Here is an 18,988-nt window from a genome sequence, read left to right as displayed (position 1 = left end):
CCCTGCATACATCCAGCTGCCCTGAGAGGGTACCATGGTAGGTCATTCATCCTGGAAGAGTCCAAGGCCAGGCTGGATAGGTTTTGAAGCAGCCTGGTCTAGTGGAAAGTCCCTGCCCATGGTGGGGGATTGGAACTGGATGATCTTTAAGGCCCCTTCCAACCCATACCATTCTGTGATGCTGTGACCATCTTTGTGTTTTGAGGCTGGACACAAAGAAATAAAATTCTCCATTCTTGCAGCTTCCAGTGCAGGAATAGAACCAGCTTTCAGTGTGATGCTGGCATTTCCCCTGCCCCAGCAGACAGGGCAGGTGTGACAGGGCAGGAGGGGGTGCTCTGCTGCAGCTTGCTGTCCAAGCACAGGTGCGAGTGCTCAGCTGGAGCTCTGGATCCTCCCCCACCCACCCTGGTGACCGGGCAGCATCCTGGTCTGTGTGGGCTCCCCTGTTCTCCCAGGCTCCTGCAGGAGGTATTTGTAAATTCAGCTGAACTGTTCCTGCCCTGTCGGGGTTTCCTCACTCTCAGGAAGAGCCTGGCTGTCACACAAGATCCCAGGTGCTGTGCAGGTGTCTGCCCACAGCAGCAGCCATGGATCTCTTCCTCCCTGCTCTGTGCAGTGACTGTCCCAGCTGCAGAGATCCAAGCTCCTTCACACCAGAATCCCCCGTGGTTACTTTGCACAGAAAAGGGTTAATTTGCTGCCTGGGCCTGGCTTTCTGAACATCCCTGTGAATCTCTCTTTGTGAGCACCACACCTCGGTGAAAAGGGATCTTTGCCTGCCCTGCAGGCACCTCTGATGTTCACAGCATGTGCCTGGAGCCCGCTCCAGTTTGCTCAGGTTTCTACTAAGCAATTGCATTCTCTCAGGAAATGTCAAAAAGCATCAATTAATATTTCTCCAGCCCAGGCAGCAGATGTTACACAGATGAGACAAGAGAGCTTAATGTGCCCCGGGCTGATTTGGCTTTCCAGGGCTGCTTGCAGCATCTTGCTGCTCCATCTTCTCGGTGGTCAGAGCCCAGATGGATTCTGGCTGTGTTTGGGGGCTAGGGGGCTCTAAGCCATGAGAAGGGGGCAAGCAGAGGATGCAGAGGGCAGAAATAGCAGGGGGGTCGTGCAGTGAGTGGCTGTGCCCATGCTCAGGCATTGCTGTGCCCCTGCTGCCCAGTGTGCCACAGCTGTTGTCTCAGGCACAGTTCCTTAATTGCTCCCATGGGTGGATAAATCACCCAGAGCAATGAAAACAAACCTGGTTTAACTCACACCTGCTGCAGCCTGAGAAGGGGAAGCTGCTGTGTCTCAGTTATGGAGGCAGGGGAGGGCTGAGACAACTTACCTGGCCTGGCCCACCAGGAGCTGCTTCAGGGTCACCCTTGGAGATGTGTCCCTGCTTTGTCCTGGTCTGTACCTGTGGGTGTGCCCATGGTGACAGCATCCTGTGCTTCCCCTGCAGGTGATCAAATACACCCTGGACCCTGTCTGGAAGCCATTCACTGTGCCTTTGGTGTCACTGTGTGATGGAGAGATGGAGAAGATGATAAAGGTAGTGGGGAGCCCTCTTGGGGATCACCCTCTGGGGTTGACTCTCAAACATCTGAACCCCCATGGCTGCCTTATTAACAAACCCCAAAGCAACAAAAAATTCCTTGTTTGGGGTCTCCAGCAGGAGAGGCTGGGGACTCCAGCAGCTCTGGCAGGAGGTGGTTGCTGCTCCTGAGGTTTTGCTCCTTCCACCCCAGGTGGTGTGCTACGACTACGACAGCGATGGGGGACACGACTTCATCGGGGAGCTCCAGACCTCGGTGGCCAGGCTGTGTGAAGCCCAAGATGCCTCTCCTGTAAGTGCTGACATGCTTCTGGGGAAGAATGAGGAAGGGGCTCCTCAGGGTTCATGGTAGACTTTGGTACTTGCACCCTCAATCTGTGCTCAGAAGGAGCCAAGTCCAAGTTCCTTCGTCCTTCCACCCGCACCATGAGTGACCCAGGCTGTTGCTCAAACATCTGAGCTGGGGAGAGCTGAGGCAGACTTTGCTGCAAATCAGGCTCTGCTGGGTGTCTTCAGCAGCACCCATGATATGGAGGTGCCCTGTGGTTTGGGGAGGCAGAAGGGGAGCTGTGACTTGCTGCTGGGGCTGCATCTGCAGCAGGGGCAGCCTGGTCCCCAGGAGTGCAGCTCAACAGCAGTTTTGTGCCAAAGGTGTCCCCGTTCTGCCCTGCAGTGCTGGCCAAGATCCTGGGCAGGTGCCTCCTGGTTGAAGGGGTGCTGTGAAGACCCTGCATAGCAGAGCTTTGCACTGCTGTCTCCGCCAGGGTTGCAGGCCAGGAGATCTTGGCCAAGGCATGGAGAGGTGTGAAACACCATGTGTGGTGCATTGTGTCTCCTGCCTGGGGAAACTGAGGCACAAAGGCATGAAAGTGCTCTGTCTAGGACTGCACAAGGTGCTGGTGCCAGAGGCAGGCATTGAGCCCGTTTTTCCTCTGGATTTGCAACCTATAGCCTGGCAATAAAATCTTCCTCCTCTTCACTGGAGGGAGGCTGCCCGCAGGCCATGCTGCTGGTGGCATCTGCAGCCACGGGCACAGCCCAGCCCTGCTCTCACACCAGGGCCTGCTCGTGTGTTACAGCTCGAGCTGGAGTGCATCAACCCCAAAAAGCAAAAGAAGAAAAAGAATTACAAGAACTCTGGGATCATCATTGTCAAGTCCTGCAAGGTGAGTGTGTTACTGAGAGGTTTCCTTCAGCCCTGACTGAGCTTGAGTCTTCTCCAGCTCCCCCCATCCCTTATCCTCTGCCTCCCTTGTGTTTCCAAGGGCCTGCATAGCCTGAATAATGATGACAATTGCTGAAACACTGCTTTTTTTTTTGTTTTTTTCTTTCAGATAACCAGAGATTTCTCCTTCCTGGACTACATCCTGGGAGGCTGCCAGCTGATGTTCACTGTAAGGACTTTTGCTTCTCTTTGCCCAGTAGTAGTCTCACCTATGTGATGGGCAGAACTGGGGAGTGAGGTTCTGTGTGAGGTTTGGCACCAGCTTGGGGTGACAGGAGCTGCCCATTTTGCTGTTAAACCATGTGGGTTTGGGGATTCTGGGGATGCTGAGGTACATCCAGTAGCATGGAGGGAGCTGGCTGGACTTTGGCTGAAGGCCAGACTTTCAAAAAGACCCTTCTGACCCTTCACAAAGTGTCACCAACTTCTGTCTCTATTTCAAGGTTTAACCACCCTCATTTTTTATGGCAGCTCTCCTTATTCTGAGCCCATCTAGGAGGCTTTGGGATGTTATAGAGATGTTTTTCTGCATTTTTACTGACATTTCCACCTTTTTTCAAGCTGGACCACAGCTTGTCAGGAGTAAATAAGCAAGAACATGTCAGTCCTGAGTGAAACCACCACAACGCAGAAGTGGGCTTCTCAATTTCTGCAAACTTTCCTGGTGCAGTACCCAGAGATCTGCAGGCACTCACAGTTAGATCAGTTTGTATTTTGTTGTTTTTTCTGAAAACATGATGGGGGAAGAGTAGGAGGAGGAGGAAGAGTTGCCATAGGAACAGCAATGATTGGGAGAGCTTTTTGTGTGCTGCTCTGCCTCTGTGTGCTTTGCTCTGGGTGCTGGAGAGTGAATAGAAGAGAAAATCAGTGAATTTATTGGTAGTACAGAGCCCTTGTGTGAATTAGGTTTGAATGCAGAAATTTTCCCCCCATCTAAAGATTTGCTGGTTATTGGAGGGCTCCTCCTCCTCCTCCCAAGGCATCTGTGGTCCAAAGGGTGTGTTTCCAAAGGGAGCACTGCAGAAACACCTGAGCTGGCAGGAGGGTGCTGCACACACCCCCTGCAGTTTGGAAAGGCCACTGGTGCCCTCCCCACCGAGGGAGGGAAGGGCTGAAACCAGGGAAGAGGGTTTGGGCTCAGCTGTGTGCCCTGTGCTGGAAGCAGAGCAGCTGTGTCCCTGTCAGACCCAGTGCCTGAGTGCTGCTCTTGGTGACACTGCTTGCACCACCACGGCCCCTGCCTGTCTCACTCCACCCCATGCTGTGCCTCAGTTTCCCTCTTGCTCTCTGGCTATGGTGGCTTGGCCAGAGCTGGGTGCAGGGGTGTTCCACAGGTTTGGTGAGGCTGTACAGTGTGACCGTGTTCACAGGGGTCTCAGGTTGAGGGAAGAGACCAGGATCTGACTCCATGTTTCAGAAGGCTTGATTTATTATTTTATGATATATGTTATATTAAAACTATACTAAAAGAATAGAAGAAAGGATTTCATCAGAAGGCTAGCTAAGCTAAGAATAGAATAGGAAGGAGTGATAACAAAGGCTCTGTCTTGGACTCTCTGTCTGGGCTGTGATTGGCCATTAATTAGAAACAACCAACATGGGCCAATCAAAGATCCACCTGCTGCATTCCACAGCAGCAGATAATCAATGTTTACATTGTGTTCCTGAGGCCTCTCAGCTTCTCAGGAGGAAAAATCCTAAGGAAAGGATTTTTCATAAAAGTTGTCTATGACAGTACAGTTGTTTGACAAAGAAGTAAGGTGTTCATGGAACCATAGAATGGTATGGGTTGGAAGGGACCTTCAAAGATCATCTCATTCCATCCCCCTGCCATGGACCATCTTGCCCAGGGCTTTGTCCAACCCGGCCTTAAGCACTTCCAGGGATGGGGCAGCCACAGCTTCTCTGCACAACTTGTGCCTCACCACCCTCATTGTGCAACATTTCTCCCTTATTCCAATCCAAACCCACACTCTGGCAGTTTAAAACACGCTCCCTTGTCCTGTCATGCCCTTTTTCCAGCCACCCTGGCACAAGGTGGTGGCACATCCTGGGCTGTGATGTCCTCCTGCCCCAGCCAGGCCAAGGTCCCTTCTCAAGCAAACTGCCATTTGTCCTCTCCCATTATGGATACAGAGCAAAATCTCTCTCAAAATCCCTGAGCTCGATTTAGGCACTGGAGTTATTTTGGGTTTTGCCTCTTGCAAAGCAAACCAGTCGAGTGCAGTCACGCTGCCTGTTTGCCTGGTCCCAGCTCTTCCTTCCCAGTCACATCAGATTGGGTGGCTCAGCATCTCTCCTCTCCTGGCCAGATTTATCTGGGTCTGAGATAGGCATTTCTACAAATGCCTTTAAATAGAAAGCCTAATTTAGTGCCTTCCTGACAGAGTCCCCTGAGAGCTCAGCATATATTGGTCCCTGGGGAAGCCTGGTGAAGAGCTGGTCTTCCTGCCTGCAGGGAAAGGTCTGCTCAGGGCTCTGATGCTTTGGTCAAAGACCTTGAGATCCAGATACCCTGGTGGCCCTGGGGCTGCTCAGTTCCTGATCCCTGGGAGATGGGAGTGAGAATCCTCAGCTGGAGGAGGTGGTGGCTTGTTCCAGGAGTAGGGGCTGCTTGAGGACACCTTGTGTGATGCTCATTGGTGAAAACTGGAGGGGAAAGAGTGAATGACTTTGCCTAATGTAATATTTAATCAATTTCTTGCAAGAAATGGATTTTATTAAACTTTTTCCAAAGTTTGAGGTTTGAGGGAACTGTGTGTGGGCCTCACAGCAGTGGAGGATTGGTGGTCAGGTCTCTGGTGGCATTTGCTAACAGAGGATGGGTTTATGCCTCTCTCTTGTTCTCCAGGTTGGGATTGACTTCACAGCTTCCAATGGGAACCCCCAGGAGCCCTCCTCTTTGCACTACATCAACCCCCTGGGCACAAACGAGTACTTGTCAGCCATCTGGGCTGTGGGCCAGATCATCCAGGACTATGACTCGTAAGCACCGTGCCCTTCTGCCACCACCCCTGTCTGCAGATGTTTCCCTGGCTTCCCAAGAGGCTTCTGGGATGCATCTGCCTTGATCCAGGGCTTAGTAATACCTTAAGGATGTTATTTACCGTAAACTTCAGGATGCAGGAGGAGAGGGTTGGGACAGGCTTTCTCCTCTCCCCCCACTGCTGCTGTGGAGGGGAAGGATGTTAGCAGAGGTGGAACATCCTCTCCTGGGGGCAGGTGCTCTCAGCTTGCTGTTGTTTACTGCCAGAGCTGTGACCCCAGACTGCCTCATTCCTCAGACATCCTGGGGAGTGGAGGAAATATCAAAAAAAATATCATCTCAGACACTGATAGAGAAAACAAAGCAAAAGTCTGTTGTTCTCACTGTGATGGCTCTTGTGACCAAAATGGATTGCTCACTTTTTAAAATCTCCAGGGTTACATGCCTGCAAGAGATGCAGTGTTTGGGCAAGAGGATGTTCCTGGTCTCTGTGGGAAACAGAGCAAAGCTGGATTCCTTTTTCTCTAAAGATCAAATCCAAGGGGGAATATCTGTTCTCTCTTGAGAATGTTTATCTCCCATTGAAAAGCACTGCATGTTTTGGGAGAAGCTGTGCAAGCCTGCTCTGTGTGTGTCAGTACACCCATATGTCTTCCTCCTTCTCTTTAGGGACAAGATGTTTCCTGCTCTGGGATTCGGCGCCCAGCTCCCGCCAGACTGGAAGGTGAAGTGCTGGGGCCACCTGAGTGTTTGAGATGGGTTTGTCCTGAAATTGCCTTGGCAGGCGCAGAACTGCCAGGGCTTGGTCAGGGAAAAGCTGCTGGGGAGAGGGGGAAAGGGCAGCTGTGGAATCTCAGCCGGTGGGATGTGTCAGTGTGGGTGGGCAGCAAGGCAGGGAATGGGGCACAGGCAGCCCGTTCCTTCATTCTGCACTGGCATGAAAGCAGCAGCTCCCTGGCATTAATAGGCAGAGCCAGGCATTGATTCATTTTCCTGGCAGAAGGCAGGAACAATTCTGGGGAAGGGAAAAGGCCTCTGGATGAATGTGTCAGACGGCAGCTAAGTGTGGAAGGGGGCTGGGAGCTTGGGAGCCTTGATTTGATGCTGCACAGGCAGAACCTGCAAGGGCAGAAGCAAAGGAGCCTTCCCAAAAATCCACCTTGATCTTTGGTTAGGATCAGACACTGGTCCTACAAGGGCTGAGCTGCACATCCCGCTCTTCTGGAGGGCAGGGAATGGGGCTGTTCCTGCAGCCTGGCTGGCAGATGGGGAGCATCTTCTCAGGGCTGAGACAATGTGCTGGGACACCACCACCATTAATTACTGGCTGGCTCTTCTGGCTGCTCTTTGCTCACGCCCTTCGTGTGCATTTTCTTTCTGCTCACTGCTTTTGAGGCGTTCCCAGCTCCAGGCTGGGGTTGGATCTCAGCGAGCCCTTTGTGTTCTGTGGGAGGGGAGCTGTGCTCTGGGCTGAGCACAGCAGGGCATGTAAGTCATGAGCAGCTGGGAGCTGGGCTGGGAAGCTCATCCCTGCCAGCCCTCGTGGCTGGGGATGTCCTGCCTGCTCCAGCTTTGTGCTTTTCCCTGCCCTCCCAGCAGCCAGAATTTCTATGACTCAAGTGGGAGCTCTTGCTGTTTGCCAGCCACAGAAGGAGATCCCTCCATGTGCACTTTGGAGCTGATTCATCCTCCTTGGCCTGCAAATGTCTCTGGTCTGTCACTTTACCACTTTTGTTGGGAAAATCTAGGTAAGCAGCTTCCAAGGTCTAAGAGCCAGCTGCTGCCAGGGATTTGTTACTTGGGGAGAAAAATGGGAATGGCAAATGCAGTAGGCATGGAAAGGGCACAGCAGCTCGGGATTGTCACAGAGAGCATCCTGTGTGTGAGTCAGTGCCCACAGGAAGGGCATTGCTGTGTTGGAAACAGCCCTTCTGGCAAGACTGGAGGTGGATACTGGGTTGAGGATGAGAGCTGGGGGCTCTGCACCTGCCTCCTGTGGGCTAGAAGATGCTGTGTAAAAGCTACCAGAAAAAATACCTTGTTTTCCCCAGAATTATTTCTAAGCCCAAATAAAGCCCAGTGGGGAGCAACTGCTTCCTCCCCAGGTGCTTGGGCCATGCCTACAGGTCACCCATGACCCATCAGTTGTCTCATGTTATCAGTGAGGCCATCCCTGGTGCATCTCCCTGCACCACTCCAGCTTGGGGCTTCCTCTCTCCCCAGCTCTCTAAGCATCACTGGCTCCACTCACTCATTAATGATTTTTTGGCTGTCAAGGCTCATTGTGTAATTCCAAAGCCAAAGCAGCAGCTCTTCATGAAATCCTGTGCCCTGTGTGACAGTGGACAGAAATCAGGGACCCTCAGACCCAAGGAAAGATTGCCAGGAGACACAAGAGGTATAAATGGTGCTTTGTGCTCCCGTTGCCATGGCTCCCCCAACGCTTCTCCGGCGCCCGTCGGAGCGAGATGTTTCACACACAAAAGTCGCGTTGGAAATGTCAAAGAACATCTTTGTAGCCGTGTAACAGCTCTGTGGAGAGCCTCGAGTGGCTTCCTAGTAGGGAACAGCAGAGGGGAGCAGATGGGTTGTGCTTTCTGGGGGATGAGCAAAGGCAAAGCAGCAGCAGACAGGGGGATTCTAAATGTTGGAGCCACACCGGTCACCTGGGTTTGGGAGATGGGATTAGCCAAAAGGTGGTGGTTTGACTGATGTGAAACCTCCAAGGCTTTCCATCCTGTTGCCATATTTATATTTACATCTTGAATATATTTTATATATATGTATAGGCAAACTGAGTCATGGCAGCGATGGGATTCCTTCTGAAGGTGGCAGAGAACCCTCTGTGAGGTTCTTCTTACCCTTTGGGGTGGTTCAAAAGTTTCTCCCTCTGAGTTAGTTACTGGGGAATGGGATACCTGTAGGTGCTCCATGTACATTTAGCTGGCTTCCACAGAAACTGTTTTCAAAGTACAAGCTGAATAGGGAATGACATCCTTTCTTTTAAGTTTTTTGTTGTTTTGAAGCCCTCCTGTTGATTTTTTTAGGAGATATGTATATGTAGATATGTATTTTTATATATATGTAAAATTCATAAAAACTCCAGAGGAGGTTTTGCAGCATTTCTGCCATGTAGGGGTTTGGCTCTGTAGACAGTGAGGAACACAGCTTGAAACCATTTCATTGCTTCTTAAAAGAAAGAGAAACCCCTCTTTTGCAGAGCAAAACATGGAAATATTTCTGCCTGCCTTGTCTATAAATACTCATGACAGAATTTTGAACATCTTCTAAAAAAAAGCAAGCCCGTTTACAACCACAAGTCAACTGAATTACTGAATTTGAGTGTATTGCCCAAAATGAAGGCTTCTGTGAGAAGGGATGTATGCAAAACACAGTGATATATTCAGCTTGTGTCTACCCTGGTGGCTGTGGGTGCTCTGCAGGCCTGGGGAGACCTGGGCAGGCTGTGGTCAGTCACCACTCAGGCAGCCCATCAGCTTTGCAGAATGGGGAAGGCTTTTGGTTGACTTTGCTTTTGTTTGGTTGCTGTTTCCCACCCCACAGCCTCTTGTAAGAACAGTTTCTGCTGCTTTGGACACAATGCCCAGCATAATTGGAAAGTCTGAATCAGACGCGTGTTGCGTTCGCAGCCTCGGGCGGGCTCTGCCTTCAGACAGCTCTGGAGGACACTCGTTTCTGCCAGCACTGGGAATTTGTGTGTCCCAAAGCAATTCCCTTGCTGGAAAGCTCAGCAATCCTCCACCCTTCCGAGAGGGAGACAATATCCTTGTTTTGTAACACTGGCACAAACAGGGTGGGAGCTTTTTGTTTCAGAGGCCTTGAGCTGGTGGCCTGAAGGCCCAAATCACCCCTTCAACTTTCAGAGGTGCTGGGAGAGACAGTTGCACATCCTTGATGCTCCTGAGTCTTATTTTCTTCTTAGAGTGCCTAAATTGCTGGGAGCAGAGTGGGGAATGTCTAACCCCACATATCTGGTTGTTCTTGACCCACACCAGCACTGGAAAGGTTCACATGGAAGCCAGGATCCTCTCTTGCAGCTGGGCTGCTGAGCTTTCTGTACTGCTGAGACAGGTCCAAAGCAACTGCTGTCCAGTGCACCAGCCGGGGATCAAGGTGTGAGGGCTCTCTGCTCATGCCACAAAACCTTTTTGCAAAACCAGCTCCCTCTGAAAGCTTGAAAGGAGGTGTTGGAAAAGCCAAAGGGTCTTGGATGTGCTGTGGTGGAAGGATGGGTTCATAGGCAATGAAAACCAGCTCAGGTTGTGCTGTCCATCACACCCAAGCTTTCACATCACCTCTCCCACACTGCCTTTCACCCTCATGCTGACCCAGAGGATGAAGTGAATCAGCTGCTGGTTTGCCATTGTACCTGACATGCCAGACCAGATCTTCAGCACAGCTCACTCTGCGTCTTCTTCCCTCCTGCTGCATCATCCTTGTGCAGAGAGATGGGGAATGGAGATGCTGCCAGGACTGGCACTCCCCTTGATGAGTTTGAGTTTTCTCTCTTTAAAACCTGCAGCAGGATGAAGTAATTTCTCCTAGTGACTGGTGAGATGGCACAGCTGGCTGGGAGCATCCCTTCTGCCTGCTTCCCCTCTGGGCAGCCAGCAGGAAGCCACGTGGACAGACCTGCTGTGATAACTGTGGGAGAATGTCTGGTGTGGTAATTTCAGGAGGCTCCATGATGAGGGCGCTGGAGAACTGGTTCATCCTCAAGTGCTGCTCAGCCCTGACCACGTTTGTGTTTGCTGTTTGGGTAGCAGAGGGCTGGGAAGTGTCACTGACCCAGCAGTTGTGTGGACCATAACTCTGTGGCCATCTGGTTCTGCTCCAGGGGAGCATCACACTTAAACCAGCCCTGCAGCATCAGCTGAACTGTTAGTGAGCTCCCTGCCCTGCACTGACCCTCCAAATTAACTTGGGTCTTCTCCACAGGTATCCCATGAGTTTGCCATTAACTTCAACCCCAGGAATCCATTCTGTTCAGGTAAGCATCTGCCAGTCCTTTAGGACTCCTCAGTCGCCTTCAGTGCCTTCTGTCCTTCCTCTGCATTTCTTCAGTAACTCCTTCATCCCTGGGTGTGTTCAAGGCCAGGTTGGATGGGGCCCTGATCAACCTGATCTGCTGGGTGGTGTCACCACCCATGCCAGTGTGGTTGGCACTAAGAGGATCTCTAAGGTCCCTTCCAACCTGAATCATTCAATGATTCTGTGATCATGGGGATTTTTCAAGGCATGTTCAGGGACAGACATGAATGGTGAAGCAGAGCACACACTAAAGGCACACTCAGAGGAAAGCACGGAAAATTTGGGGGTGTGTAGGAAGGCCCAGGGTAAGCTGCAGCTGGATTCAGACTGTGTAAAATCCGCCTTCGCTCTGCTGTCTGGTGTGTCCTACCAGCCGTCTGCTCCCCCTGCAAGGCTGCAAGAAACACAAGGCCTGCTCAGCAGATGGGGAATTCAGACTCAGTGCTCCATTTAGCAGCTGATAGCTGCTCACAGTGATGGCTGAAGGACTGCTCAAATCCTGAGTGGTAAGGGCTACTACCTATACTAGGGCTACCATGGCCCCTCTATCTGTTTTTGGTTATGTTCAGGGACCAGGAGTTGCTTTTCTTTTCGCTCCTCCTCCTTGACTGTTTCTGAGATTTTTTTCACAGTCCTAAGGAATGCTTTCATTGACTGTGGGTCCTTAGAGGGCTTCCCTACCACACAAGGTCTGAGGACCCATTACAAAGTGACTAAAGAGCAAAGCTTGGATATTAAGGAATTTGGGATGAGTCAGGCAGGAAGTGGGGGGAATGGATCTGACTTCAGCTCCATGACAGCATGAGCCAATGATTCTTGGTTGGGTTTGCTGTGGTCCTGAGTTGTGACCCTCTGTAGTGCCTGTTTCTCTGCTTTCCCTGAAGGTGTGGAGGGCATTGTCCAAGCATACTCTGCCTGCTTGCCCCACATCCGCTTCTACGGCCCCACCAACTTCTCGCCCATCATCAACCATGTGGCTCGTTTTGCAGCTCAAGCCACCCAACAAGAAACTGCATCTGTAAGTCTGTGAGATTCCATGATCTGATGGCAATCCTGGTGGCTCTGGGCTGGGGAACACAAACCCTGAGCTGGGTTTCATGTCTTTCCCTTGTCTGTGGGTCCAGCCTTGCCAGTGCTGACCAAGGTGTGCCCTTAGGGGTGTGAAGAGCATCTGGAGTCTGCAAGATGGAGCTCCCTTGGGTCCCTAGGGCAGCAGGCTGCCCGTGGAGGATGGCAGATCTGGCCCCTGGCTTTTGCTGGCCAAAACAGCTCAGCTTGGGCACCAGCAGTTGCATGGCACAAGATTTTGGGGTAAAAGCTTCCCTGATTCCTGCCTGGAGCAAAGCAGGATCACACTGAAAGCCTATTCCTCATGAGGACCTTTCCCAGCCTTGCTGTGTGTGCAGTTGCTCTTCCCAGCTCCAGGCATAAGGAAATACTGAATTTGCTTTAATTCAGCACAGATCCAGGTCCTCATTTTTTTGTTTTCTGTGTTGTCAGTGGGGGAGGGAGAGCCCACGGGCTCAGCACTGAGCAGAGGCACTAATCATATGCAAATTGCACCCCTCTGCTGGCACTAATAGTTTAATCAAGGGAGATTTTAAATAATGGGCACTAATAGTGCCGTCAGAGGCAAGCCTGGCTTGGCTCGGGTGGATTTTTGGCAGCACAAAGCGTTATTGATGAGGGATCTCACTCCCCCGGGGTCCTCTCCTCTTCCATCCCCTCTTCAGCTCGTGCATCAAAGCCACCCCTGGTGCTGAGTGGCTGCCTGAACCTGCCCTCCTCTTCCTCCCGCTCTCGCCTGCTCCCAGCATTTCAAATAAAACCAAAAATCCTCGTAGTTTTTCCATAGCAACATAGATCACAAACAGCCCTCAGCTCGTAAGGGATGGGAGACTAAAACATCCTGGGGCTGGGGGAGGGACAGAGGGGTGTTACACCACTTGGCTCTTGGGGAAGGATTAATAAGCTTTGGGGAATTAAAACTCACCTTTCCAGCAGGGTTCCTGCATCCAAACCTCCCCTTTCTCACCTCATGCTGTTCAGTGCTGCCTAATCCCTCCAAGTCCTGCTGATATCATTAACAAATGGATTGGGAATCATCTCAGAGCCCATGTGGATGCAGGGATCAGCCATTTTAACAAGAAAAAGAGGAGAAAGGAGGCAGGTGCTGCTGGTTGGTGTGTGATGGACCCCCTAGCCTGGTCCCTGTGCACCAGCAGCTCTGATTGTGGCTTGGCAGAGGTGCCAGCCTGGCTGAGTACTGCAGCTGGAGCCCAGAGGTGCCACCAGCACCCCTGTCCTGCTGTCATTTACTGACACCACCAAAACTGTCACTGCTCATTGGGGAATCTCCCACTGATGCTCTCCAGCAGTGCCTCCTGGTCCTTTGCTTCATCACCCCAAGCAGCCCTGGGCTTTGAGGCTGATCCTCAGCATCAGCTCTTACTTCTTTTGACCTCTGAAATATGTTGTGATAAACATTTGACAAGCTCTGCCTCCCCACCCCTTTTGCTGCATATTTTCCTGCATTTTTTTTCAGATCCTGTTACAGATTTTACAGAAAAAAAGGGAACAAAGGGAAATAACCCTTTCCATGTTTCCAGGAGAGAGGCCAGGCAGGGAAAGGGAGAATCAGCTGAAAGTCATTATCAGGTGCTCCCCTCAAGGTTTCATACTCTTCCTCCCATACTGGTTCCCAGATGGGGTGAGGTTCAAGTCCAGCTTCCAGTTATGACCAGTGCAGGTCTTCTCCTGAAATTTAGTCTTGTCCCCCAGACTCAGATCTTGCAGTCCTGCCCTGCAGACTTCTGGTTGACCATGTTTTGCTCTCAGAAATTCATATTTAGATAAAAACTAAACTCTGGACTGTGCTGTGCAGGCCAGGTTAATGCATCAAAAGGGGCTGGAGTGGGGAAGGGTCTGGCTTGGGAAAATCTCACCAGTGTCCTCAGTTGTGTTTAAGCTCTACCCAGCCTTGTTAGTACTTGGAGTTTAGCACTGCAGATCATCAAGAGTGGATGAAGCTTAGGGAAGGTTTCAGGGGATGTGGGCTGGAGGAAGACCAGAAGAACAGGCTTGGGGCAGCACTCCTTCCTTTGCTTTTCCAGGATGCTGCACTAGCGGTTTTCAGAGGAAATGGAAAGAATGAGGAGAAGAACAAAGGGCTTTAATGCTCTTAAGTGCTTGTTTTCGTCATTTCTCCAGCACACACAAGCTCTGTAATGTGCCAAAATTGAGCTATTACTTTCCCTGGAGACAGAGGAGATGGGAATTTGGGGGTCCTGATGCTCCAGGTTTGCAGAGCTGAGTCCAGCAGGACCGTCTGTCCATCTCTGTCCATCCTTCCCCAGCTCTGCAGGAGCAGCAGGAGCGGCCCTTTCCCAAGGGAAGGGGAGCAGTTCCCAGTGCTGCTGCTCTGTCATCCCCCTCAGGGCATCCCACAGCCATGGCTTTGGACAGGAGGCCTGAGCAGTGTGGGATGGCCCCACAGCCTGGCAGGGCAATGCAGGAGATGATCCCCCTCAGAGCAGGGAGATGTTGATGGCAGCACCCCAAAAACCACCCCACTGTGTGCAGGCAGAGGGAGATTTCATTTCCCAGCTGGGCTCCTGTCCCAACCCTGAATTCCTCCCGGCCCTGACAGAGATCCTGTGCAGTTTAGAAGTTGATTTTGTTTTGCACCATTAAGTACAGTAAATCAGTAATTCAGAAAAATATTTTGGAGTGGGAGCTGGTTGTTGTTTGTTCAAGATCTTTCATAAAACAGGGAGAACAGGAGCACCTGAATTTCTGGATTCTGCTGAAGGGCATGATGCCAGCTGACCTGGGAAATGGTGAAGCTCACCCCCAAATCTCCAGGGGCCCTGCCACCCCTTGACATGTGTGAGTCCTGGCTGCAGTGTGAGGGTGTATCTCGGGATTTTAGCTGCTCAGAGTGACTTTGAGATACGTTAGAAAGTCTTTTTTCTTAGCCTGGTGGGCAAATAAGGAGTCAGAACTCTTCAGCTCTCAGTCTCAAGGTTGTTTATTGTTTCTTATCTATAAAATCCTTTCTCCTGACCTGCCAAGGTCCACTCAGCAGGACAGACAGAAGCACTCTGCCTGCCCCAGGGCTGTGTTATCTTTTTATACTACAAACTACGTGTACAATATTTACAATTACTTCCCAATACCTACCATTTATGTTAGACAGTGAGCTTCTACTCTAAACCAATTTAAAAGTGCCAGCATCACAGCAGAAGATGGAGGCCAAGAAGAAGGAGAAAGGCTGGACACACTTAAATTCTTCCATCTTGCCTCCTGAACACCTATTCTTAAAACCCCAAAAATCTATTTTTCCCGCTGTGACAAACTAATTCTTATTCTACTTATACTTTCGTATAAGGTTGGTAATTTGCTCCATGGGTCATAATCAAAGTCACAGGTGTCCTGGGCTCTGTGCCAAGGTCTCTGAGCCCCCTGGCATGGGTCTTGGTAATCCAGGACAGCCAGAGGGATGTCCTGAATTCCGACATCTGTACTGGCCTCCAACTGGCTCTGACCCTGTGCCCTCCCCTCCGCAGCAATACTTCATCCTCCTCATCATCACGGACGGGGTGATCAGCGACATGGACGAGACGAGGCACGCCGTGGTGCAGGCGTCCAAGCTGCCCATGTCCATCATCATCGTGGGCGTGGGCAACGCTGACTTTGCAGCCATGGAGTTCCTGGACGGGGACAGCCGCGTGCTGCGCTCGCACACGGGCGAGGAGGCCGTGCGCGACATCGTGCAGTTCGTGCCCTTCCGCAACTTCCGCAACGTGAGTGGGGCTGCCAGGGGGGGATCCTGGGGGAGATGGGCTGGGCTGGCAGGGAGGGATCCTGGGGAGATGGGCTGCGCTGCCAGGGGGGGATCCCGGGGGAGATGGGCTGGGCTGGCAGGAGGGGATCCTGGGGGAGATGGGCTGGGCTGGCAGGGAGGGATCCTGGGGAGATGGGCTGCGCTGCCAGGGGGGGATCCCGGGGGAGATGGGCTGTGCTGGCAGGGAGGGATCCATCACAGACATCTTTTCATGAAAATCCTTTCCCTAAGATTTGCCTCCTGAGAAGCTGAGAGGCCTCAAGAGCAAAATGTAAACAATGGTTATCTGCTGCTGTGGAATGCAACAGGTGCATCTGTGATTGGCCCGTCTTAGATGTTTATAATTAATGACCAATCACAGCCCAGCTGGCTCGGTCAGAGAGTCTGAGACAACTGCCTTTGTTATCATTCTTTATGATTCTATTCTTGGCTTAGCTAGCCTTCAGAGGAGAACCTTTTCTTCTATTCTTTTAGTATAGTTTTAATGTAATACATATAATAGAATAATAAATCAAGCCTTCTGAAATATGGAGTCAAATCCTAGCCTCGTCCTTCAACATAAGACCCCTGTGTACACCATCACAGGGAAGGATCCCGGGGCAGATGGGCTATCTACCTAATTCAGGTATCCAGGGCATCTACACTGGAGCACTGATACTTGCATGTATATACCTAGCAAAAACTAACATTAAAGTTAAGACTAAGTCTCTTGTTCTTGGGTGTGTATGGCAGCCATCTTGCTATCTTCAGTCATGCTTTCTATAAGCTACAAGAACGTAAAAATTGGTGGGTGATTGGTTGATGATTTATCATCAGGGTTTGTATTTTTGTTTGGTTTTTTTGGGGGAGGGGAAAATTAGTTCTGGGGTTAATTCCGTGTTTATTTGGGGGTGGTTGTGGAGTGATGATGACAGTTGGTTATTGTTTTTGATACTAGGAAATATAGAGAAAGGTTAATTGAAAGTGTATTGATGACACATGATTTGGATAATGTAGGGATATGTGGTTTAATTATTTGACCAAAAAAAAAAAAAAAGTCAAGATAAAAAAAATGGATGGATTTCCAGACCTGGAAATCACCCCGCAAGTGGAACAGCCAAGGCAGAGGCAAGAGGTACCTGCCTGTCTTGCTCTGTGTTAGCCTCAGGGATGCTGTGGTGTGGATCACATAGATCAGCACTGCAGGGAGGGGAGGCTTGTGCTCTGCAGCTCTGTAATGGCTCCACCTGAGCCTGCCGTGTTTCTCCACCCCCTGTTGTGGTCAGACAGGTGGGAGCAAAAACCAGTGACTCAGAGCAGGACCAGGGTCCCTGCAGCAGGTGGGGCAGCACTGGGCTCATGCCCCTTGCCTCAGCCCTGTGCTGGTTTTGGTGACTCCCACTCAGGCCTCATCCAGCACCCGTGATGTGCCACACACCAAGGGCTTTGTGCTGAATTGTCCTGAGGAGGAGCCCCATGCCCCCAGTCCCCTGTAGGAAAGGGCAATGGTGGCACTGGCCCTGCACGTCCCCTCTGTGGATGAGTCCCTTGCAATCATCCAGGAGACAACTCTGGGACAGAGGCTGTTACTAGCATGGGTTTAAATGCCAAGGACGGATCTTGTGCTTATCTTACCCTTCTTTGCAATTTATCAGTGTCTTTCTATTTCACCTCCTGCCACTCACACCTGGTTTTTTTCTGACCTACCCAGGATGTTTTGTTCCTCTGTACCAGTGAATTCTCTCCTGGAGGGAAGGGTGGTAGTATAGAATATAATAATCCCTGGTGTATAAAATGCTGGCTATCAATGGACTCTAAGGGGTATTAAATGCCAAGATCTGGAGCTGGGCCAGCCCAGCCATGTTTGCTCAGTCAGTCCCCTGTGGCTGTCCTAACACTGGTGTTGGTTCCCTTTGGCTCACAGGTCCCCAAGGAGACCCTGGCCAAAGCTGTGCTGGCAGAGCTGCCCCAGCAAGTGGTGCAGTACTTCAAGCACCAAAACCTGCCCCCCATCAACTCGGAGCCCGCGTAGAGCCGTGCCAGGCTGCGCCCTCTGCATGCTGCCGGAGCCTGGTGGTCCTGCCAAAAGCACGTCCCACATGCTTTTAAGAGAAGAATACCCTCCCTGAAACACTTTGTACTTCTTAATTTAATTGCTGAGTTCTTAAGATGCATCCCAGCAAAGTGTCTGGATTCATTTTGTACAGTCCTGGCCCAAGGTAACACTAAGCAGCCAGGCTATGCCTTGGTCCTGCTCCGTTGAGTCACTTTTCAGTATTGAATGTACTTTGTATAATTTCAGTGGTAAAGAATACAATTTTTATGATCAAAACTTGCTTTTTCCAAGCAATGAAATGCTTAATATATTATCATTCAATGAACTGGTCGTTGTATAGTTCATGTATTTGTGTTGTACCTGTACACCTGTCAGGTTCTGTGTTCATTTTTATACTGTGTACATGTTATATTTGTTATACTCAGGTTAATAAAGAAACTTGGACATTTAAAACAAGAGTCTCCTAGATGGGAAGGGCTGGGAGTGGTTTACACTGTCAGCAGTGCTGGGTGTTTGGAGTCACCCTGACAGAGCCAGTCCTGGTCCCTCAGTTGCTGTGCTGGCAGTGCCCAGGATCAGCCCCACACTGTCAATGGCAGCATCCCAGAGGGAGATTTAGTGAAGGTGGATACCCTGGGGAAGGTAGGATGCCCTTAATGCCTACCTGAGCTGAGTCTGTGTGCTTGGGAAAACCCTGGTGACCCCACAACAAACCATCAAAGGGAGTTTCACGGTTCACTGCTGCTCCAACTCTAGAAAATTTTCCAAGTCTGAGTAACAAAAGCTCCCTGCTGCCGGGGAGAAGATGGGCTGGGTAATGAAATCCTGCTCTCCAGCAGCTCCTTTGAGCTGCTCATCAGCAATGTGCTAATTACTGCTTTATGCTGCTCCTAACCAGATTAAGGTCTTTTGAAGCCGAGTGTGCTGCTGAATATCCGGCAGGGATCACCAGCCCTACTCCAAACTCGAGCAGACTTGACTTGAGTCTCCTCCCATTAATGGAAGCTTTGAGGTGGGAGGTTGCTGTCCCCATAGAAAGCCTGCACAGACGTGTGCTGCTGCTTGTGCTCTCTGCCAGCAGCCTTGTGGCTGTCACTGCTGCCACCAGCACAGAGGGCCCCAGGCTGTCCCACAGTGAGTTGGCTCTAAGCACAGCGCTGGGTGAGACCCCATCCCTTGGGAGAGCTTGCACTGTTCTGAGAAACATTTTTGCCTTGCAAAACCTCCTGGAAGGGAAAATAAACAACCAACACCACCCTTTTCCAAAGGGAGAAGCAGCCTTTGAAGGGTGGCTT

General features: G+C 50.9%; 1 protein-coding gene across 4 annotated transcripts in view; it reads left to right on the top strand.

The window, feature by feature from the left end:
- Positions 1-18,146, top strand: part of CPNE2 (copine 2) — a 45,948-nt gene extending 27,802 nt beyond the window's left edge. For all 4 annotated transcript variants that reach the window (XM_058033867.1, XM_058033869.1, XM_058033868.1 and 1 more), the window contains exons 7-16: positions 1,457-1,546; positions 1,743-1,841; positions 2,629-2,715; positions 2,884-2,943; positions 5,626-5,759; positions 6,430-6,484; positions 10,720-10,771; positions 11,697-11,830; positions 15,381-15,617; positions 17,562-18,146. In XM_058033867.1, coding sequence (XP_057889850.1) covers positions 1,457-1,546; positions 1,743-1,841; positions 2,629-2,715; positions 2,884-2,943; positions 5,626-5,759; positions 6,430-6,484; positions 10,720-10,771; positions 11,697-11,830; positions 15,381-15,617; positions 17,562-17,669 — 1,056 coding nt within the window. In that variant the 3' untranslated portion in view covers positions 17,670-18,146. The remainder of the gene's footprint in view (positions 1-1,456; positions 1,547-1,742; positions 1,842-2,628; positions 2,716-2,883; positions 2,944-5,625; positions 5,760-6,429; positions 6,485-10,719; positions 10,772-11,696; positions 11,831-15,380; positions 15,618-17,561) is intronic.
- The last annotated feature ends 842 nt before the right edge of the window (positions 18,147-18,988 follow it).

Source organism: Melospiza georgiana, chromosome 14 (genome assembly GCF_028018845.1).
Source record: "Melospiza georgiana isolate bMelGeo1 chromosome 14, bMelGeo1.pri, whole genome shotgun sequence".
Classification (NCBI taxonomy): domain Eukaryota; kingdom Metazoa; phylum Chordata; class Aves; order Passeriformes; family Passerellidae; genus Melospiza; species Melospiza georgiana.
The sequence above is the reverse complement of the archived record's forward strand: the minus strand, read 5'-3'. Positions and strand labels throughout refer to the sequence as shown.